This window comes from Chlorocebus sabaeus, chromosome 24 (assembly GCF_047675955.1).
Source record: "Chlorocebus sabaeus isolate Y175 chromosome 24, mChlSab1.0.hap1, whole genome shotgun sequence".
Taxonomy (NCBI): domain Eukaryota; kingdom Metazoa; phylum Chordata; class Mammalia; order Primates; family Cercopithecidae; genus Chlorocebus; species Chlorocebus sabaeus.
This window is the reverse complement of record NC_132927.1, coordinates 26374296-26397795: the sequence shown is the minus strand read 5'-3', so window position 1 is coordinate 26397795 and position 23500 is coordinate 26374296. Positions and strand designations below refer to the sequence as shown.

At 43.1% G+C, this 23500-nt stretch overlaps 1 protein-coding gene and 1 pseudogene across 1 annotated transcript; one reads left to right on the top strand and one right to left on the bottom strand.

The window, feature by feature from the left end:
• The first annotated feature begins 810 nt into the window (after nucleotides 1–810).
• LOC119619115 (U6 spliceosomal RNA) lies at nucleotides 811–909 on the top strand (annotated as a pseudogene).
• A 5149-nt stretch (nucleotides 910–6058) lies between these two features.
• Nucleotides 6059–9586, bottom strand: ARF6 (ARF GTPase 6). Its single transcript, XM_007986624.3, has one exon. It carries the CDS (start codon nucleotides 9349–9351, stop codon nucleotides 8824–8826), a length of 528 nt encoding a protein of 175 aa, XP_007984815.1. The 5' UTR covers nucleotides 9352–9586; the 3' UTR covers nucleotides 6059–8823.
• Between the last annotated feature and the right edge of the window lie 13914 nt (nucleotides 9587–23500).

Genomic DNA, 23500 nt, shown 5'->3' with positions numbered 1-23500 from the left:
CTGGCCAACATGGTGAAACCCCGTCTCTACTAAAAATAAAAAAATTAGCCGGGCATGGTGGTGGGCACCTGTAGTCCCAGCTACATGGGAGGTTGAGGCAGAGGAATCACGTGAACCCAGGAGGCAGAGGTTGCAGTGAGCTGAGATCATGCCATTGCACTCCAGTTTGGGTGACAGAGTGAGACTCTGTCTCAAAAAAAGAAAAAGAATTCAGATCAAAATTGTTAACTCTTTCTTCCTCCACAAGTAACATATTTCACCAATTTATTTCATTATCTCACTTCTTTCTCATTTTCTCTACACTATACTTGGCCCTCATTTTCTCAGCTGAATTATCATCAGTCTCCTGAAGGGACTTCTTTCTTCCAACTTCTATCCATAATCTTGATACATGATTCTATACAAAGCTACTAGAAACACCTAATCACTGTGACTCTCTCCTGTTTTTTTTATATATATATATATGCATAAAGAGATATATATATGCATATATATATATAAATTTACATATGTAAAAATTCAATGGCTCCCATTACACACAAAACAATATCCAAACTACTTGGTAGAGTTCTTGAGGGTTTTTAAATATATTTTTAAATTTCCATTTTCAATCTTACCTCCTTTCCTACCATTCAGAGTCAGATACAGGATTGTAGGTAAAATACAGGATGGCCAGTTAAATTTCAATTTAAGCTTTAGTATATAATTTTTTTATATATAGTATATATAATTTAATACATAATTTTAGTATACTGCTTGGGATACACTTGTACTAAAAAATAGTTTATCTAATTGAAATTTAACTGGGAGGCTCACTTCAGCAGCACATATACTAAAATTGGAGCAATACAGAGATTACACAGCCCCTGTGCAAGGATGACACAAATTTGTGAAGCATTCCATATAAAACTTTTCTTAAAACAAATCTATATATAAGTATATAAATAATCAGCTCAGTGAAAATTTTAACTTTTCCTATTTTTCACAATGATCTGTAAAATTCACTATCAAGCAATCAAATTTGATTTTTACAGAAGAAAAAAAAAAGTCCCTTAAGCGCCTAATACTGTTCTCCACTGTACAGAAGAGTGAAATTATATAGGGACTCACAACTTATTGAAGATAAAATAAGAAAATTATGGGAAATTTACTTAAAGCCAGGTATTTATAAGAAAACACACACCAAAAACATACTAAGAACATGAGTAAGCACTGGTTCACCTTAGTCACATTCATAGTACAGCAGAGACTATCTGAATCCAAATTCAGGCTCTGCTACTTATTAACATATACTTCTGTATGCCTCCGTTTTTTCAACTATAAAATGAGAGCCCTATCTCCCAAGGTGGCTGTGAGGATTTAGAGAATTAATACCCATTCAGTGCTTAGAGCAATGCCTGACACATGGCAAACATTCAGTAAATGCTAACTCTTACTATTAGAGTATTTCTGAGTTTGATTTCCTTAGGCCTAACTCCAACCTAGGACTTATTCATAAAACTAACTTTTAAAAATAAACACATGGGCCAGGCGCGGTGGCTCACACCTGTAATCCCAGCACTTTGGCAGGCCAAAGTGGGTGGATCACCTGAGGTCAGGAGTTCGAGGCTAGCCTGGCCAACATGGTGAAACTCCATTTCCATTAAAAATACAAAACAAAATAAACAAACAAAAAAATTAACCAGGCGTGGTGGTGCGCCTGTGGTCCCAGCTGCTTGGGAGGCTGAAGCAGGAGAATCTCTTGAACCTGGGAGGTGGAGGTTGCAGTGAGCTGAGATCACGCCACTGCACTCCAGCCTGGGTGACCAAGTGAGACTCCTCAAATAAATAAATAAATAAACACATGGGCAGGGCACAGTGGCTCACACCTATAATCCCAGCACTTTGGGAGGCCGAGTTGGGTGGATTGCCTGAGCTCAGGAGTTTGAGAACAGCCAACATGGTGAAACCCCATCTCTACTAAAAATACAAAATTAGCCGGGCGTGGTGGCACATGCCTCTAATCCCAGCTACTTGGGAGGCTGAGGCAGGAGAATCACCTGAACCAGAGAGGGGAGGTTGCAGTGAGCTGAGATCGAGCCACTGCACTCCAGCCTGGGCGACAAGAGTGAGACTCCATCTCAAAAATAAATAAATAAAATAAAAAATAAAGACATGCAGAGAAAGCACTTTGGTTTGCCTTATTATAACAAACTTCAAAGATCCAAATTTCTGCTTCTATCACAATGTTTCTTCCCCCCCCTCATGCTATAACCTTCTCAGGCTATTCAGCTGTAATGGAAAACAACTTTTATAATCACAAATAACTAGTTTCACATAGGTCTTTCCATGAACTACAAATGTTTTCATTTTTTTTTTAAAGCTCATTTGTAAATGTCCTCAACAAAATTTACTTCCATAACTTCTGCTAGATTACTTTGTAGTAGTCTAACAGTTATAGGTTTCACAACTTTGTAATAGTTTAAATAGTTTAAAATATAGATTTCTCATCCTACTGGTAATTATTTAGTATTATTTGGTATTAATATATAACTCTCTAGGCAAGAAATAATCCATGTGTGAAGCAAAGTTTCCTAGTTTATATTGGTTAGAGGAATAATACTGGAAGAAACCAAATTATCATGCACCATAACAGTTTCCAAGTCAATAAAACACTTCCCCTTACAAACTTTCTTCATAAAAATAATAGACTCATGACTTAATTACAGTAATAGTGGATAAAAAAGCCACAGTTAAACGATGTTATCTGAACCTACACCAACTAATCTAGGTTATCTGGAAGAAAAGACACTTAACAAAGAATCACATTTAACTTAAATCCAAAGACCAGTAAAACTACCACAAAAATAAAAGAAATATTTAAAATGAAGTGACTCACACAGTTTTAAAGAACTATGTTAAAATCAAAACTGAGAAACTACTGATTTCACGCATTTAAATTCATTTAGAAAAAAACTAATCCAGGTTAGACTACTCAATAACAAGTCTTAGCTCACTAAATGTATAAAATGTGGAAATTCTATGTCACTGTGCCCTAAATTTTTTTTTTTTTTTGAGACATGAGTCTTGCTCCGTCGCCCACGCTGGAGTGGCAGTGGTGGGATCTCGGCTCACTGCAAGCTCCATCTCCCAGGTTCACACCATTCTCCTGCTTCAGCCTCCCGAGTAGCTGGGACTACAGGCACACAACACCTCGCCCGGCTAATTTTTTGTATTTTTAGTAGAGATGGGGTTTCACCGTGTTAGCCAGGATGGTCTCCATCTCCTGACCTCGTGATCTGCCCGCCTCGGCCTCCAATAAGCGCTGGGATTACAGGCATGAGCCACTGTGCCCGGCCTCTGTGTCCTAAAATTTTTATTAGATTCATTTAACAATGGTCTTTCACATTCAATTGTTCGATTTCCTATATATTTTGATAATGTTTTAAAAATTGGCTTTACATTTGAGGTTAAATGTTTTTCCTAAGAGCCAGATCGTAAATATTTTAGGCTTTTCAGGCCATTACTGTCTGTCACATATTCATGTTTTTTTCTTACAAACTTTACAAATCTTTTAAAAATGTAAAAACTGGCCGGGCTCGGTGGCTCAAGCCTGTAATCCCAGCACTTTGGGAGGCCGAGACGGGCGGATCACGAGGTCAAGAAATCGAGACCATCCTGGATAATACGGTGAAACTCCGTCTCTACTAAAAAATACAAAAAAAACCTAGCCGGGCAAGGTGGCGGGCGCCTGTAGTCCCAGCTACTTGGGAGGCTGAGGCTGGAGAATGGCGTAAGCCCGGGAGGCGGAGCTTGCAGTGAGCTGAGCTCCGGCCACCGCACTCCAGCCTGGGCTACAGAGCGAGACTCCGTCTCACAAAAAAAAAAAAAAAAAAAGTAAAAACTATTCTAGCACAGTCCCTATAAAAAACAGGCTGCACCCAGATTTGCCCTTGGTCATAGTTTTCCCACCTCTGCTTTACACTATACTATTATCTTTCTGTGACTATGTCAATTATACCAATATTGACATTTCCTTCAAGTATTTGCTCAAACATCACCTCAATGAGATCTTCTCCGAACACACCTGTTCCCTGATACGTGTACATACATTATATATTGTATAACATATAGCATATAACCTAACAGATTTTTACTTATCATCTGATCTTTGTTCTCTATCCCCAATCCTCCATTTAAGTTCCATGAATGCAGATTTTTTGTTTTTCTTCACTGTCAATCTCCTGCACCTAAACAGTGCCAGGCATTATTAGTGGGCTCTCAATAAAAAAAATCTACCCTCACACTTATAAAACAAGTACTATGGACCAAATGTGTATTCTACAACAAATGAAAGATACTCGCCGGGCGCAGTGGCTCACACCTGTAATCCCAGCACTTTGGGAGGCCAAGGTGGGCAGATCACGAGGTCAGGAGATCGAGACCATCCTGGCTAACACGGTGAAACCCCCTCTCTACTAAAAATACAAAAAAAAAAAAAAAAAATTAGCCAGGCGTGGTGGCAGGCGCCTGTAGTCCCAGCTACTCAGGAGGCTGGGGAGGGAGAATGGCGTGAACCGGGAAGGCGGAGGTAGCAGTGAGCCAAGATCACGCCACTGCACTCCAGCCTAGGCGAAAGAGCAAGATTCCGTCTCAAAAAAAAAAAAAAAAAAAAAGATATTCAAGGACAAAACAAATACTTTCATTTTAAAATTTTTTCAAGTAGTCATAAAACATTTCAAATAAAGGGGTAAAAGTTTAAAAATTTTATTTTCCCACAAAATGAGGTTAGCTCCTAGTCTAATTCTCTTGAAATTTACCATTACTTGACTTATATTTAATTGCAAATTTGTTTTAATTCCTAAATCCCTCTCCTTTAGTGGAACTAAAACAGGGCAAACTACCTCAAACTCTCCAGACTTGTTCTGCCTTCTTTGATCTCACCTGTGTGTTCCCTGCCTGTTCAACTCACTAATCTAGTCTGGCAACTTTGGTTTGGCAAAGCAAGAAGTTGCTTTGCCTCTTCTATGGCTCCATCTCCCAACATTCCATTTTTGTAAACTCTAATACTGTAACCTTTACTAATCCTTACCATTTGATTAAAGCAAAAGGCTAGATACTATTGAATATTATACTCCAAATATATTATGTTCAGTGACTAATCACTTAAAAATTTCTTATAATTGCTGTATGTGGTTTTACAAACAGTTTTTACCTATAAGGAGATACAAGACTTACCTTACTTGTAATCCTGATACATATTTGGCAAGGTGTTGAGAAAATAACTTTTGGAATTTTATATGCTCCATCACCATTCAGATAATGGCTACTGTATTTCTAAGCTTATATTAAAGCATAAAAACTCATTAATGGGGAAAATATTTTCTACTGCTAGTACTGACAAATTGATACTTTGTCACAGTATCTTAACCACAGTACGAAATACATTAATAAATATTAACATGGGAATTAAATCATACTAGAGATCACATGAAGACATTCTAAAATCAAACTATAAAAATTGCTGATATAGGAGGAAAGGCTTACAAGAATGTCTTTCAAACCCTTTTATCCAACAAGTTATTCATCGTTTTCTTTCTTCCGACCTTATCCTGTATACTACTTTACATTTAAATGAATACAATTTTGCCATTTCTATAGCACAAACAATTTGACCTCTAAAAGAAACTTTAAAATCCAGAAGTCTATAAAGAATTAAGACCTGAATTTAAGACTCAAGGCCAATTCTTTAGACACAGTTCTGTACTTCTAAAAATGCTAAGGTTGTAATTTGGAAAAAACAGCAGAATAAAGACTGCTATGAGACCTCAAATTTTAAAAACTGTTTAACTGTTGTGTCCTAAATTATCAATCAGATTAAGTTGGTGGAACTAAAACAGGGCAAACTACCTCAAATAGCCAGCATTTACAAGAACCAAACTGATCTTTTTTGTTCTTACAAAAGTCAGGTAACTTCCAAATTAAGTCACCTTTTACCATAAACCCTGGAGAATAAAATGGCCCAACACACCACACGTCCCACTTATCTAGTTCAAGCGAGTAACGTAACGTGAGAAACTGCACTGTGTAATTCCTTTATTTTCTGCATATTAGTGCTTTACCAACACTACAACCATAAACACAATTCCAAGTACTGTACTTTTTAGTTTGGGGAGATCACAGTCTACAGACTCATTTACTTATATTAAACAAGATTAACCTCATTCAAAACTTACTGCAGTTTATAAATTCACAAATACAGAAACTGATGCAATTAAACAACTTCAGGATCTTATTTTCTCAATTCTTAGATTATAATTTTTTCTGCAGGCTGTAATTACCTGCTCCAGTCACCAGTGGTTATTGTTCAATTTAACTACATCAATTATAAACCTTTTATATTCTTAAAGAAAATTTTAAGTGAAAATTACAATTTCTTACCAAAAGGTTTAGGGTTTTCCAAATTTCAAATATTTGCTTCCCCCTCCCCCCTTTCCAGTCAAACATTTCAAATAAACTAAAAATAACCACATCTCACCTGCAACATTCAATAATAGCAATCACTTGATGTATAAAATTTTAACTATGCCCCCAGTTATTTTAAGACACAAAAAAATGGCTGCCTACCAATCTGTCTTCACAAGTTAGAAATACTACATTTAAGATTTAACATGAGGGTTTCAAGTTTCCTCCAGTTTAGGCATTTATACCTTTGTGCTTGTTTTGTTTCAGGATGTTACTATAGCATTGATATTGGATAACCCATATTTATATACCTTAAAATGCAATCATTTAAAACACTAAGAATTACATTTATGGTGGAGCTTTGGGAATTTTAGAAAGCAACCAGTATTCTTAGATGTGTTTATCAGCCTCATTTCTAGAGCTATTTCTACTAAAGTGAAACTGAGAACTTCGTACTTTAGTTGCATCTTGAAATCAAAAATCCCTCTGCACCAACAGGAGCCTACATGAGAATACCCTTTTGCATCTGCTTTAAGTAAAACGTCTGTCAAGAGTTTTACTTTGAATAGTTCATTTTTTATAGTCTTACACTTCTCATACATCTTTGGTAAAAGCTCCATTACACAATATGGCCAAAGCGTGAAGGACCAATACTGTCCAACTATACCATGATATCCCGCTCAATTTTAGTTTTCAGACACCCTCATAAACAAAACCCACTCCACCTTTTCCTGTATACTGCATTTGCAGTCTACATTTCTGAAATTCCCTATTTAATTCCTTGAGGATCACTAAAATTAATCCTTAAGGTTATATAGGAACCAGATGCTGCTTTACAATTCTGCATCAAGCATTAACATTTGGTTCAAAATATTATCATAGTGGTCGCAATCCAGTTACTGGTCCTAACCAGCTAACCAAGTAATCTTGTTAGGATCTGGATATCACCAGCGAGCACACTGCTTACACATGAAGAAAAGTAAGTTTACATTCATTGTCATCTGTAGGTTCTTTCTCTTCATCCTACGTCCCCTTTAATAGTCATCCCTCAAGTCTACACATCATTCATTCATCACGCTTCCTTCCTTAAAGGAGACAGTGTACTATTGAACCAACAGGATATCTTCATTATTTGCATGAGTTAATCCTACAAACAAAATTAAATACCTTTTTTATAAAACATCTTTTCCAGTGTTCTAATTGATGGAGATGTGGATCACTCATCTATAAAAAATGACTTATAGCTTCAGCTTTATCAGTTGCTATAATGTGAAAACAGGAATGTGTATTTTTTTCAGCTAGGTAAAAGGTGCATATAATTTGAATTGCTAAATGCTTTATTAATGAACAAAGTAAACCTTTTAGTAATTTTTAAGTTACTGGTCTCAAGCGTTTGAAACAAGGTCAAAGTATACATTCCAGTTTTGCCCAAAAGTCACTTAAAATAACTACAAATGTTTAATCTGTGTGTGGTATACACCATTATTGCTCCAATTCCTGGAGTCTATTTTTAAAGTTTAAAAAAGAGGGAAAACAGCAAAGTGACTAATTTTGCAGTTGAAAAAAAAAGTGTCCTTCATGGGTTACACTTTCATATTTTTATGCAGCGTTAAGTTAGCTACCTTGTGGGGAACTTGGGTTTTATTCCTACTCATGCATGATGTATGTTTCAGAACTTACTTGCTGACATTTCAGAGAACCTCTTACATTACCTGTTTAACATACTGAGGTGCAACTGGAACATACTACAATGATATTACTCATTACTCGCCACTGTGGGCTAAGTTTACTACACTGGTCTTAGATATAAAAGGTCACATTTGAAATTACTAAGTTAGAACTCATAAGGAAGGGGGGAAAGGCCTTAAGTATAAAAGACAAACGGCAGTTTGATTAAGCAATAATTTTCAGTTTACTAGATGAAACAGACTTGCAACATAGTCTGCATGAATGCAAAATAAGCCATCTACAGCAAGTGATAAGGAAACTGGGCAAAAAAGGAAAAAAGCATACATAGGAAAATGAAAGATTCTCTCGAAATAAAAAAATCAAACTATTATTACAAAGGACTTTACCAAGAACTGCTGTATTTCCCCCATCCCATCTGCTGGAAGTCAACAAGAGCATCTAGCAACTTTGTGTTCATGTCAAATGTCAGATCAGAGCATCCTAATGCAAAGCCAAAAAAAAAAAAAGGAAAAAGGGAAACAAACAAAAGAGAAAACCCCCAAGCCCCCTCCCCCCAAACTGTAGAACAGTAACTCCAGAGTTCAAATTCAAAAGAAGAGAAAGTGGCAATTGAAAGAGGTGATGGTGGCGATAATCCTATGAATGGGTTTTTGATTTCTCTCCTTCCAGGGGATGGGTGGAGAATGCTCATTAAGATTTGTAGTTAGAGGTTAACCATGTGAGCCCCTCATAGAGTCCGTCCCCTGAGGTGGCACAGGAGGGCTGCACATACCAGTTCCTGTCCCGAATCCGGGTCAGGCCCAGTTTCTCCTGGATCTCGTGGGGTTTCATGGCATCGGGCAGGTCCTGCTTGTTGGCGAAGATGAGGATTATGGCGTCCCTCATCTCCCGGTCATTGATAATGCGGTGCAGCTCCTGGCGAGCCTCATCGATGCGGTCGCGGTCGGCGCAGTCCACTACGAAGATCAGACCTTGGGTCCCAGTGTAGTAATGCCGCCAGAGCGGCCGGATCTTGTCCTGGCCGCCCACATCCCATACGTTGAACTTGACATTTTTGTAAGTCACCGTCTCCACGTTGAAACCCACAGTGGGAATGGTGGTCACCGACTGGCCCAGCTTCAACTTGTACAGGATTGTTGTCTTGCCGGCCGCGTCCAGGCCCAACATGAGGATCCGCATTTCCTTGTTCCCGAAGATTTTGGATAGCACCTTCCCCATCGCGTCGGAGGAGCCGGGGCCGGGGGCATTCAGGTGTCCCGGGTCCCGTCAGCCAACAACGCCGCCGCCGCCGCGAAACCGAAACGAAGCCTCCCGGCCGCGAAGGCGCCTTTGCGGCCTGCGTGGGAGGTGCCTCCTAAGGGCAGAGGCCCAGGACCGCCGCTCACTCGGGCATCACCGACCGCACAACTTGATTCTTCCACTCGCCGCTGCCACCCGGGCCCTGAGTCTGCGCCGGGAGCCGCCGCCCTGCTGAGGCGCGGCCCGGCCCGGAACTGCCCTTCCCCCCGCAGGCGCCGCGCGAGCGCCGCCGCGGTTCCCGCTCCTCCGCCTTCCTCTCACCCGGAGGCAGAATGCGGCCCTCCGGCCCGCCCGCCGGCCTGCAAGCACTGGGCTCACCACCGACCCAGGACACCCGAGAGGCAGCACGACTCCGGGGCCCCGTCAGGTCATGGATCCTCGCGGGAACTCGGTACGCTGCCTGCAGAGAAATAGAGAGGGAGAGGGGAGTTACCGCCAGAGTTCCAGAGAGGAGTGAAGACAGAGGTGGCCCGCCTTTCCAGCTCAGTGCAGGGGGCTACCTCCAGCCGCCGCCCCGAGCGCGGGCTCCCTCCGGCCTCCAACTCCTCCTCCCAGTTCTGCCGCCGCCGCTGCCGGAAAAGGCGCCGAGGAAACCGCCTCACTTCCCCTCCCAACCACGCAGGCGCAGCAGAGGCCGACCGTTCGGACAAGAGCGACCTCTGTAAGGAGAGCGGCCCGCGCGCCTAGCGTCATGGGCGCCACGCGCCGGAGGGGCGGGGCTACGGCGACTCGGAGGGCTCGCAGGTGCGGTTGGCCCAGAGACGTGCAACCTCGGACTCTGACCGGCGCCCACCTGTGGCTCTTCTAGCGTCTCCTTCCCTGTTTTTCTCTTCTGCGCTCTGCCCTCCCCTGCCCACCCGAACCAGGGGACAGATCTACTGGGGGGGCTCCACAGGGTGGGGCCCACGGGCAGCCCACTCTCTCCACGAACAGAGCTGCCTCCAGGCCTGTTCCCAGACCTCGGTGCCCGCCAGATGCTCTGCGAGTTCCCTCCGCCCGCCCCAGCCTTCGCGCACCCTCAACTTCCCAGGGAAGCTCTGTTCGCTTTTTTTTTTTTTTTTTTTTTTCCTTTTTCTCATCCCTTTCTTGGCTTTCTTTATCCCTTGAATTTTGTGTTTCCTGAAAGACACGTGGGAGGCCAGTGTCTTGTGTGGAATCTGCCAGTCAGTGCAGCGCTTTCGGGGAGTTGAGTTTACTCTGTAGCTCTTTTGAATGTTTGAGCCCTGTCTGCCTATAGGTCTCGTCAAGACCAGCCCATGTTTCTTAAAAACTGCAGTATTTATCAAGAGTTCCTGTGCCTTGCTGCGTTTTCACCTTTTTAGAATGCGACATCTGTTCATCTTTAAATATCACTTTATTTTATATGGTTAGCTAGTAGCTTCTCACTCACCTACCCATTCTTTTTTTTCTTTTTTTTTTTTTTTTTTGAGACATTCTCGCTCTGTCGCCCAGTCTGGAGTGCAGTGGCGCGATCTCGGCTCACTGCAAGCACCGCCTCCCGGGTTCAGGCCATTCTGCCTCAGCCTCCTGGGTAGCCCTCAGCCTCCGGAGTAGCTGGGACTACAGGCGCCCGCCACCACGCCTGGCTAATTTTTTGTATTTTTAGTAGAGACGGGGTTTCACCGTGTTAGCCAGGATGGCCCCGATCTCCTGACCTCTTGATCCGCTCGTCTCTGCCTCCCAAAGTGCTGGGATTACAGGCGTGAGCCACCGCGCCTGGCCTCCCATTCTTAACTTTAAGAAGCCTAGACGGTAACATATAGGATTTAGAATATGGTACGACCGCTTGTATGGCCTGGATCTGGCACTTAACCTTACTAAGTTTATCTCATGTGTAAACTGACCTTGCTAACTCCCCCACGTGAGGCTTAAATAATACAATGTGGAAGACTTTAGGGCACATTTTTGGTTTTTTGGTTTTTGTTTGTTTCTGTCGCCCAGGTTGCAGTCCAGTGGTACAATCTCGGCTCACTGCAGCCTTCTCATCCCGGGTTCAAGCAGTTCTCCTGCGTTAGCTTCCGGAGCAGCTGGAATTACGGTCGCCCACCACCAGGCCCGGCTAATTTTTGTATTTGTAGCAGAGACAGGATTTCACCGTGTTGGCCAGGCTGGTGTCGAAGTCCTGACCTCAGGTGATCCACCCACCTCGGCCTCCGAAAGTGCTGGAATTACAGGCGTGAGCCGCTGCGCCCTGCCCAGGACACATTTTTATATCAAATGGTTAATGATAAAATTAGAGTAAAGTAACGTGAAACCTTCAAATATCAAGAGAAAAACAGGAAATGGGTATCTTTGTTTAAAAAGGAAGATGCTATAAACAGCATATGGTAACACACTATTTTTATTTCACAAATTAAGAAAATTAGATAACGGTAGGTACGGTATATGATAACCTTATAAACGTCATTTCCTCCGGAAATAAACTTATTAAATATTAATATTCTAACAATTATTTCATTTACTTTCCATGTACCTTAAGATGAAGCACTGTCATAAAACTGAAAAGCTTAGGAGTCTAAAGATTGGGGTTCAGGTGTCATCCCCAACCCCACCTCTCTTTTTATTTTTGGGACAGGGTCTCGCTCTGTCACCAAGGCTGCAGTGCAGTGGTGCAATGTCAGCCCACTGCAGCTTCAGCCTCCTAGGCTCAAGAGATTCTCCCACCTCAGCCTCCCGAGTATCTGGGACTAAAGGCGTGCACCACCACACCTGACTGATTTCCCTATTTTTTGTAGAAACAGGTTTTGCCACTTTGGCCAGGCTACTCTCAAACTCCTGACTCTTAAGTGATCTGCCCACCTCGGTCTCCCAAAGTGCTAGGATTACAGGCATAAGCCACTGCACCCAGCCCTTTTTTAATTTTTATTTTTATCCAGGCACCTGGGTTATGTTTTTGTGTTTTGGGTTTTTGTTTTTTTGTTTTTGTTTTGTTTTTGAGACGGAGTCTTGATGTATTGCCCAGGTTGGAGTGCAGTGGCTCAGTCTCGATCTCAGCTCACTGCAACCTCCACCTCCCAGTTCAAGCAATTCTCCTGCCTCAGCCTCCCAAGTAGCTGGGACTACAAACATACGCCACCACACCCGGCCAATTTTTGTATTTTTAATGGAGACGGGGTTTCACCGTATTGGCCAGGCTGGTCTCAAACTCTTAACCTCAAGCCTCAAGTGATCCACAGGCCTCGGCCTTCCACAGCGCTGGGATTAGAAGTGTGAGCCACCAGGCCTGACCTGGATTATGTTTTAAATTTTAAACAGACGAATGCTCCAACAGCTAAGTATAGAAAAACCTCTACTTTTTGACTCAAAGCCTGTAAATGAAGAGATTTCTGGAATTTACATGCAAACCAGCCTTCCCTAGAGAATGCCATTTCATAATTTTTAATCTCTTCAACAACTACATATGTTTATGATATTCCTGACTAAAATAGTATAAAATGCCATAATTTTTATTCATTTATTTATCATTTTTTTTTTGTAGACACAGGACCTCACTATAACCCAGGCTGGTCTCAAACTGCTAGACTCAAGCAATCCTGCTTCAGCCTCCGAAAGTGCTGGAATTACAGGCCTGAGCCACTGCACCCAGCCAATACTATATCTCATAAGAAATATGCTTACTTGTAAAAAATGGCTTAGACCTTATTTTTTTGTTGTTGTTTTTCTTTCAGATGGCGTCTTTTGATCGCCCAGGCTGGAGTTGAGTGGCGTAATCTTGACCCACCGCAACCTCTGTCTCCGGGGTTCAAGTGATTCTCCTGCCTCAGCGTCCTGAGCTGCTGGGACTACAGGCATGTGCCACCACGCTCAGCTAATTTTTGTATTTTTAGTAGAGACGGGGTTTCACCATACTGGCCATGCTGGTCTCGAACTCCTGACCTCATGATCCACCCACCTTGGCCTCCCAAAGTGCTGGAATCACAGGCGTGAGCCACCGCGCCCAGCCCTCTGCTTTTAAATTGAAATTAATGTATTCTGTAACAATAGTACCACACACTGTTTACCCTAATTTCTGAATTCTTATAGCTCTTAAAAATCACTCATTCCATAAGACCCTGTCGTGTATTTCTTTTTATCCCATCAAGTACCAAGGATGACTCTGACCACATGACAAAGGTGGTCTGACCATGTCCTTGTTTGATGATGACTTTATCCCATTTATCATTTCAAACCCTTAGGCAGAGTGACCCAGAATTGAACAGTATTTTATTTATTTATTTATTTATTTATTTATTTATTTATTTTTTGAGATGGAGTCTCGCTCTGTCGCCCGGGCTGGAGTGCAGTGGCCGGATCTCAGCTCACTGCAAGCTCCGCCTCCCGGGTTTACGCCATTCTCCTGCCTCAGCCTCCCGAGTAGCTGGGACTACAGGCGCCCACCACCTCGCCCGGCTAGTTTTTTGTATTTTTTTAGTAGAGACGGGGTTTCACCGTGTCAGCCAGGATGGTCTCGATCTCCTGACCTCGTGATCCGCCTGTCTCGGCCTCCCAAAGTGCTGGGATTACAGGCTTGAGCCACCGCGCCCGGCCCTGAACAGTATTTTAAAGAAGGAATAAATCCTGGGAAATCTATTAGCAGTAGCTATAAAGTGTAAATAAAAAGTTATAAGAAAGTGTATCTTTAGAAAAATTGCTAATCCTGCCAGGAATAGTGATTCATGTCTGTAATCCCAGCTATGCAGGAGGCTGAGGCAGGAGTATCCCTTGAGGCCAATAGTTCAAGGTCAGTCTGGGCAACATAGCGAGACCCAATCTCTACCAAAAAAAATTTTTTTAATTAGGTCTCAAAAATAAATACAAAAATATAAATAAATAAATAAAAAACAGAGCCAGGCGTGGTGGCTCACACCTGTAATCCCAACACTTTCGGAGGCTGAGGCGGGCAGATCACGAGGTCAGGAGATTGAGACCATTCTGGCTAACATGGTGAAACTCCGTCTCTACTAAAAAATACAAAAAACTAGCCGGGCGAGGTGGCAGGTGCCTGTAGTCCCAGCTACTCTGGAGGCTGAGGCAGGAGAATGGCATGAACCCGGAAGGTGGAGCTTGCAGTGAGCCAAGATCGTGCCACTGCACCCCAGCCTGGGCAACAGAGTGAGACTCTGTCTCAAAAATAAAAATAAAAATAAAAAATAAAAACAGAGAGGCTAAGTCATTCAGACTTCTTAATTGACTGACTACTACAAACCTTGTAATTAGTAAAAGTGCATGTAGTGTTTACAGTAACAGTGGTTGGGCCTGGAGCGCAGTGGCACAATCACGGCTCACTGCAGCCTCAACCTCCAGGGCCCAAGGGATCCTCCCACCTCAGCCTCCCAAGTAGCTGGGACTACAGGTATGAGGCATTATGCCCGGTTAATTTTGTGTGTGTGTGTGGTGACAGAGTCTCCCTTTGTCACCCAGACTGGTCTCGAACTGCTAGCCTCATTCGATCCTTCCATCTTTACCTTCCTGAATGCTGGGATTACAAGTGTGAGCCACTGTGCTCAGCCAGTTGTGATTTTATTATACAATAACATACCGTATAGCGATGTCTTGGTATAAATGTTATGATATTCAGGAAGAAACTTAAGGGACACCAAAGATCTGAGGGCTAAAATCCTTATCCTCTCTTCATAATGATTCCAGCTTAAAATGTTCTAATCTATAGGTTTTGTCATTGGTTTCTGTTTTTGCTTGTTTTCCCCTATAGATATATGAAGGAAATGGCATATAAGCAAAACACTGACTAATTGGTGAATGGCTCACAATGGTACTAAACACATTAACTAATCTAAGCCATCACGCAATATTAGCTGTCTACATTACTTTTTGCTTCTAGCACAGTATTTTGCACTGTATCTGCCTTACTTCCTAACTTGCTGTTTAGAGGTTCTGCCTCTCAAGGGAATCCTTCAGATAGCTAGCTTGATGGCAAAAGCAAGGTGGAAGAACTTTCCATGTTACAGAACCCAAAGGAAAGAATCTTCCAAATCTGAAGAAAAAGTTGGTAAGCCAGCAAATTTACAACTGTTTGTATATTAGAAACTAAATAAATAAAATAACTTTAGGCCAATCTCGGTGGCTCATGCCTGTAATCCTAGCACTTGGGGAGGCCAAGCCTGGCAGATCACTTGAGGCCCAGGAGATCGAGACCAGGCTGGCCAACATGGTAAAACCCTGTCTCTACTAAAAATACAAAAATTAGCTGGGCATGGTGGCGGGCGCCTGTAATCTCAGCTGCTCGGGAAGTTGAGGCAAGAGAATCGCTTGAACCCAGGAGGTGGAGGTTGCAGTGAGCCATGATCATGCCACTGCACTCCAGCCTGGACAGCAGAGCAAGACTCCATCTCAAAAAATAACAGGCCGGTTGTGGTGGCTCACTCCTCTCATCCCAGCACTTTGGGAGGCCAAGGTAGGTGGATCACCTGAGATTGGGAGTTCGAGACCATCCTGACCAACATAGAGGAACTCCATCTCTACTAAAAATACAAAATTAGTTGGGTGTGGTGGCACATGCCTGTAATCCCAGCTACTCGGGAGGCTGAGGCAGGAGAATCAATGGAGCCCAGGAGGCGGAAGTTGCATTGAGCCAAGATCGTGCCACTGTACTCCACCCTGGGCAACAAGAGCGCAACTCCGTCTGAAAAATAATAATAATAATAATAACTTTAGATGCTACATAGTGCTGTTTCAAAGAGAGAATAAATGAATTAATAAAAAATGAATGGGGAAGAGAAAGAAACAAGAAGAAAGGAAGGAAGGGAAGGAAGGAAAAGAAGAGAGTTGTATTGAAAAGTAGAGCTTAGAGCTTGGTAGTGTTGTAAACGGTATCTTAATCCAAAACCCAGATTTAGGTTGGAAAGGTAAAATTCCTTAGAAAATTATAAACAGGTAGGTTCATGTGAAATTTCCTGCTCCATATCCTCTTTTTAAATTTTACTTTATAAACACACATAGTATATATACCAAGAACAAACAATGGAGCAGCTTCTATGCTGTTCAGAACCTTTGAACCATCAGCATTTAATTGTCTGTAGTAGCTCCTACTTTAAGATACAGTTTTGAGCACAATGACCAAGATTTATGAGTGTGGAAATGGTTGTAAAATCCTAGGTAAATGTTACAACAGTTTTACAAGGACTAAGCTGGACACAATTTATAAGTTTGTTTCCATTTCAAGTAAGAAAGATTTATCTTCCAGTAGAGTTAGAAAGAGACTCTGTCTCAAAAATAAAATCAATTATATGTCCACAAATAATAGTCAAATAGTATAACCTGCTGAGTTAAAGACTGGCTTCAGGCCAGGTGTGGTGGCTCACACTTGTAATCCCAGCACTTTGGGAGGCTGCGGCAGGTGGATCATCTGAGGTCAGGAGTTCCAGACCAGCCTGGCCAACATGGTGAAACCCCATCTCTCCTAAAAATACAAAAATTAGCTGGGTGTGGTGGTGCATGCCTGTAATCCCAGCTACACAGGAGGCTGAGGCAGGAGAATCGCTTGAACCCAGGAGGCGGAGTTTGCAGTGAGCTGAAATCACGCCGTTGCACCCCAGTCCAGCCTGGGTGACAGAGTGAGACTCCATCTCAAAAAGAAAAAAAACAAGACTGGCTTCAGAGGTAACATTACAGTTTCTTAAACGTGGGTCATTGGGGCTATGCCCCTCTCTGGTGAATTAGAGCAAGAGTTCCTCTGCTGTCACACTATGGGATGAAGGTCAGCTACACTGTGTGCCGACATTCCAAATTAACTGAATTAATGCCAGAAAAGGAAAGTTCTAGAGCCTTTGAAGCAGTTCAATTTCCAAATGTAAAAATGGGTCTTTCTGCTGCTTATTATGTATTTTTAGCATTACAGGAAAAACAAATCGTGAATTCAATGTACTTATATAGTTATGTTAGAAGGTTGACCTGGAACATCGTAACAATTTTGATGTGGATAAATCTTCAACAGTGTATCAAAGATTCTAGGAGTAGAGCAAGTTATTCACTGTGTTTAACACTCTTAGGATGTCTTTAGAAACTGCCACCCCCATCCACAGGAATACAAGAGTAGACTCCTAGCAGTCCTGGATTTTCTGTGGGATTTCTCAGCATGTACATCTCTGGCCATACCAACTGCACCACAGGTAGACTCATTATCCTAATTGGCTAATTGGATTTTTTTTTTTTTAAGACAGGGTCTTACTCTGTTGCCCAGGCTGGAGTGCAATGGCACAATCTCGGCTCACTGCAGCCTCTACCTCCTGGGTTCGAGCGATTCTCATGCCTCAACCTCCCAAGTAGCTGGGATTACAGGCACATGCCACCATGCCTGGCTAATTTTTGTAATTTTAGTAGAGATGGGGTTTCACCATGTTGGCCAGGATGGTCTCGAACTCCTGGCCTCCAATGATCCACTTGTGTTGGCCTCCCAAAGTGCTGGGATTACAGGTGTGAGCCACCATGCCCAGCCTGGATTTTTATTCCTAAGAATTTAGAATTAGATCTGAAGAAATACTGTACCAGTCCTTCTTTTCCTAATGGATGCATCTTACTAACTAGAGACTGTGTCACAGCCATATTCCTGTTTTGAGTATTGGGAGGCAGACAGAGGTTAGTTTTCAGGGAGAAAGAAAGAAGCAGATGTGTGGAGAAAGCAGAGATGAAGCAGAGACTATTCCTGACGCTCCAAGCCCTTACTAGGGTCTGTCTGCATACCAATCACTGAGTTTCGTGAGACACCCCAGTTTTGGGGGGTTTTTTGTTTTGTTTTGTTTTGTTTTGTTTTTTGAGACAGTCTCACTTTGTGGCCCAATTGGAGTGCAGTGCAGCGATCTCGGCTCCACTACAACCTCCACCTCCCGTGGTTCAAGCGATTCTCGTGGTTCAAGCGATTCTCATGCCTCAGCCTCCCGAGTAGCTGGGACTACAGACGCATGCCAACATGCCCAGCTAATTTTTGTGTTTTTAGTAGAGATGGGTTTTTGTCATGTTGGCCAGGTTGGTCTCGAATTCCTGCCCTCAAGTGATCCATCCACCTCTGCCTCCCAAAGTACTGGGATTACGGGCATGGGCCACCGAGTCAGCCACATTACTTTTCTTTTTGCTAAAGCAAGCTCTAATTGGCTTCTGCTACATATAACCAAAGGCAATTGTTTTACAAAACATGTCAAGAAAAAGTAATGTGCAAGCAAAACAAAATTTTAAAGTAAATGAATCAAAGTCATAGATGTTAATGCTTCAAGAGAATTATATGTATATGACCACCATTAGAATTAAAGGGGTAGGGTGGGCTATTGATAAATCTAATTCAGTTTATAAAGAGCACTGAAGTCCTGGATTGTTTGTTTGTTTGTTTTTGAAATAGTGTCTGGCTCTGTCAACCCGGCTGTAGTGCAGTGGCATAGTCGGCTCACTGCAGCCTCTGCCTCCCAGGCTCAAAGGCTCAAGAGATCCTCCCACCTCAGCCACCCAAGTAGCTTGGACTACAGAAGTGACCTGCCACATCTGGCTAATCTTTGTGTTTTTTGCAGAGACAGGGTTTCACCATGTTGCCTAGTCTGGTCTGGAACTCCTGAGCTCAAGCAATCCACCCACCTTGGCCTCCCAAATTGCTAGGATTACAGGGGGATTACAGGTGTGAGCCACCACTCCCAGCCTGACTTGGCCTTTTGACCTATGCTTGAATTGCTTTATAGAGCTCTTAGAATAACTTAATGTATTCCTCATACTATAACAATAGTTGTCTTAATGTGGGAATAGAAAAAAAAAAAAAAAAAATCACAGAGTCACTGGAGTTTTTCAGCCAGTATCATTTGCCCTAAACAAAAGGTAAGCATAAAATTAATACAATAGAATTCACTTCCAGGGAGATAAAGTAGGCATACTTTTTCCAATTCTTTTTCTAAGTACAACTAAAAAACCCGAGGCATTACAAAGAAAAGAAGCATAAGAAGACTTTGCCAGCTGGAGAGAAGGAGGCAGGCTGGCTAGTGACCTGGAGACCCAAGGAATGACTTACTGGTAAGTTTCTTGCTGTTCTTTTGTCTTCATATCTTCCAAACCTGGAACTTAAGAAGTTGAAACCTTGAAATATGAAAGAAGCTCCAAGAAAAGCCTTCTCTCTTTAGCCAAATGATGAGGAAAGGGGAAGGACGACAGACAGCCAAAGGACCAGAAGACAGCCTAGAAAGGCAGAAAACTTTTAGAAAATAACCATGTCAGCCAAACACCAAAGAAAAATCTGTGGCCCCACTTCCACCAATGGTAATAAAGGCCAGGTGGAGAGCTATCAACCTAAAGAGAAAAAAACTGAGGCAATCTTAATGTAAGTAGAGAGTTTACTTGGGTCAAGTTTGAGAACTGCAAACCAGGAGTATAGATCCAGGTTGCCCTGAATATACTCCCATTAGCAGTCATTACAAGTGTGTTTCTTTTTCTTTCTTTCTTTTTTTTTAATTTTTTTTGAGACGGAGTCTCACTCTGTCACTCAGGCTGGAGTGCAGTAGCTCCATCTCGGCTTCCTGCAACCTCTGCCTCCTGCCTTAGCCTCCCAAGTAGCTGAGACTACAGGCATGTGCCACCATACCCAGCTACTTTTTTGTGTGTTTTTAGTTGAGATGGGGTTTCACTATGTTGGCCAGGCTGGTCTCGAACTCCTGACCTCAAGTGATCCACCTACCTTGGCCTGCCAAAGTGCTGGGATTACAGGCATGAACTACCGTGCCTGGCCACAAGTATGTTTCTAAAGGAAATAAAAGAGGCAGTTCCTAGATTGTTGGTACCAATAATTTACATTAAAATAACTTAAGCTATTGATTGGCTATACATTGTTCTTTGTATCACAAATTCCAGGAACGTGAAGACAATGGGTGAGGCAGCTAATTGGGAACAAAATGCTAGTCAGGAACAATTGCCACCAGCCAAGAGTGGTAGCTCGCTTGAACTCAAGAGTTTGAGACTTGGGCAACATGGTGAAACCTTGTCTCTACAAAATACAAAAATTAGCTGGGTGTGGTGGTGCATGCCTGTAGTCCCAGCTACTCAGGAGACTAAAGTGGGAGGATTGTTTGAGGCTGCAGTGAACAGAGATTGTGCCACTGCTCTCCAGCCTGAGAGAGACTCAAAAAAGGAAAAAAAAATTGCCCCCAGACATGGGTGGGGAAGTGCCTGAAGGCCCATACTCAAGTCTCTGGGCCCAGTTTCTTGCACAAAACTTTTTTTTTTGAGACAGAATCTTGCTCTGTCGCCAGGCAGGAGTGCAGTGGCATAATCTCGGCTCACTGCAACCTCTGCCTCCTGGGTTCAAGCGATTCCACTGCCTCAGCCTCCCAACTAGCTGGGACTACAGGCATGCACCGCCACGCCCAGCTAATTTTTTGTATTTTAGTAGAGACGGAGTTTCACCATGTTGGCCAGGATGGTCTTGATCTCCTGACTTCGTGATCTGCCTGCCTCGGCCTCCCAAAGTGCTGGGATTACAGGCGTGAGCACCCAGCCACAAAACTTCTGAGACCCTTGAAATTTCCTGACTGATAGATGTGAGGGGAACATCTTTTGTTATTCATCATGTTAACTCAAAATGAAATCCTAAGCCCCGCAACTGACTGAATGAACCACCTCTTGGCCAAGAGGACCCTATAGAAACCTTAAAAACTGAGTTCCCGGCTATAATAAGATGGGAGGCCATACCTGCCTCTTTGTGCCCCCTCCCTGTTGCAGCTTAGACACAACTGACCAGCATTAATGTTAAAATAGAGATCATAAGATTGACAGAACAGGTTGGGCACGGAGGCTCACGTCTGTAATCCCAACACTTTGAGAGCCAGAGGCAAAGGATTGCTTGAGCTCAGGAGTTAGAGATCAGCCTGTGTAATCGCCCAGTGGATTCACCTTGCCCACTGTTTAGACAGAGCCAATTTATCAAGACAGGGGAATGGCAATAGAGAAAGAGTTATTCATGCAGAGCCAGCTGTGCCGGAGACCAGAGTTTTATTGTTATTCAAATCAGTCTCCCGGAGCATTCAGGGATCAGAGTAGGATTTTTGTTGTTGTTTTTCTTTTTCTTTTTCTTTTTTTTTTTTGAGGTAGTCTCACTCTGTTGCCCAGGCTGGAGTGCAGTGGTGCGATCTCACTGCAGCCTCCTCCTCCCAGCAAGGGAGGCAAGCGACTCTCCTGCTTTAGCCTCTCGAGTAACTGGGATTACAGGCGTGCCATCAGGCCAGACTAATTTTTGTATTTTTAGTAGAGATGGGGTTTTGCTATGTTGGTCAGGCTGGTCTCAAACTCCTGACCTCAAGTGATCCGCCCAACTCTGCCTCCCAAAGTGCTGGGATTACAGGCGTGAGCCACCGCACTGAGCCCAGGATCGGAGTTTTTAAGGACACTTTGGTGGGTGAGGGGTAGCCAGTGAGTCACGAGTGCTGATTGGTCAGGTAGGAGATGAAATGAAGGGAGTTGAAGCTTTCCCCTTGCACTGAGTCAGTTCCTGGGTGGGGGTAACAAGATCACATGAGCCAGTTTATCAGTCTGGGTGGTGCCAGTTGATCCATCAAGTTCAGAGTCTGCAAAATATCTCAAGCGCTGCTCTGCGTCTTTACAATGGTGATGTTAGCTCCAGGAGCAATTTGGGAAGGGTCAGAATCTTGTCGCCTCCAGCTACATGACTCCTAAACCATAATTTCTAATATTTTGGCTAGTTTATTAGTCCCACAAAGGCAGCCTAGTCTCCAGGCAAGAAGGGGGTTTGTTTTGGGAAAGGGCTGTTATCATCTTTGTTTTAAACCATAAACTAAAAACTAAGTTCCTCCCAAAGTTACTTTGGCCTATGCCCAGGAATGAACAAGGACAGATTGGAGATTAGAAGCAAGTTGGAGTTGGTTAGGTTCAGATCTCTTTCACTGTGTCAGTTCCAATTTTGCAATGGCGGTTTCACCTGAACCCCCATAGGGAGACCACCCTCCCACCCTCCGCATCTACAAAAGTAAAATAAAATAAAGTTAGCTGGTTATGGTGGTGCACACCTGTGGTACCAGCTACTTGGAAGGGTGAGGATTGCTTGAGCCTGGAGTTTGAGGCTGCAGTGAGCCGTGATTGTGCCCTGGCACACCAGCTTGGGTGACAGAGCAAGACGCTGTCTCAGAAAGACTGACAGAAGGGCGCAGTAGCTCACGGCTGTAATCCCAACACTTTGGGAGGCCGAGGCGGGCAGATCACCTGAGGTCAGGAGTTTAAGACCAGCCTGACCAACATGGAGAAACCCCGTCTCTACTAAAAATACAAAATTAGCCGGGCGTGGTGGCGCATGCCTGTAATCCCAGCTACACAGGAGGCTGAGGCAGGAGTATCACTTGAACCCGGGAGGCAGAGGTTGCGATGAGCCGAGATCTTGCCATTGCACTCCAGCCTAGGCAAAAGAGCAAAACTCCATCTCAAAAACAAAAAAGACTGACAGAATGGATTATCTTTATGGTAATAAGATACAAATTATAAACAGGACCTAAGGCCATGCCAGGCAAGCATTAAGCCATGCACTCCTACACTTAAAGAAAAACCTATGTCCTAACCACCACAAGGTTTGTCTTTTTCTCTAGCAGCTAAATAAGCACTGGCCTTGAGATAAACAATGTTGAAACAGTTGCAGTTTACAACCACCAGATGCTGACCAACTGACTCTCTGTTCCATAAGCCATAACTACAGCTCTGATTGGACAAGAGACTGATTTCAGTAACTTTCTCCTGATAAGGAGACTACTGACCAAGGACTGGGTCTGGCCAGTTCACGGAGACTGCGCACTTAAAAGTCCTTTTGTGTCCTGAAAAGACCTTTGACGAATAGGGCCTAACCGTAATACGTTTAAATGTTAAGTCTCCACCCCAAGGTGAACATAGTTCATATGTAACATCCGTGTTTATTCAACATGCATGCACCAGGACCACCTTCGTGAATATTCATAGCTCCTCCTCTAGCCTGTTAAATATGTATGTTTAGCCAACTCCTTCAGCATAAAGCTCCTACCCCAGCCCCTCCTCCTTTGAAATGCCTGTTTCCAGGTCTCTACTGGAGGCTGTGCTTCCCAGCCTCCGGGATAGCCACCTTGCAGGCTATAAC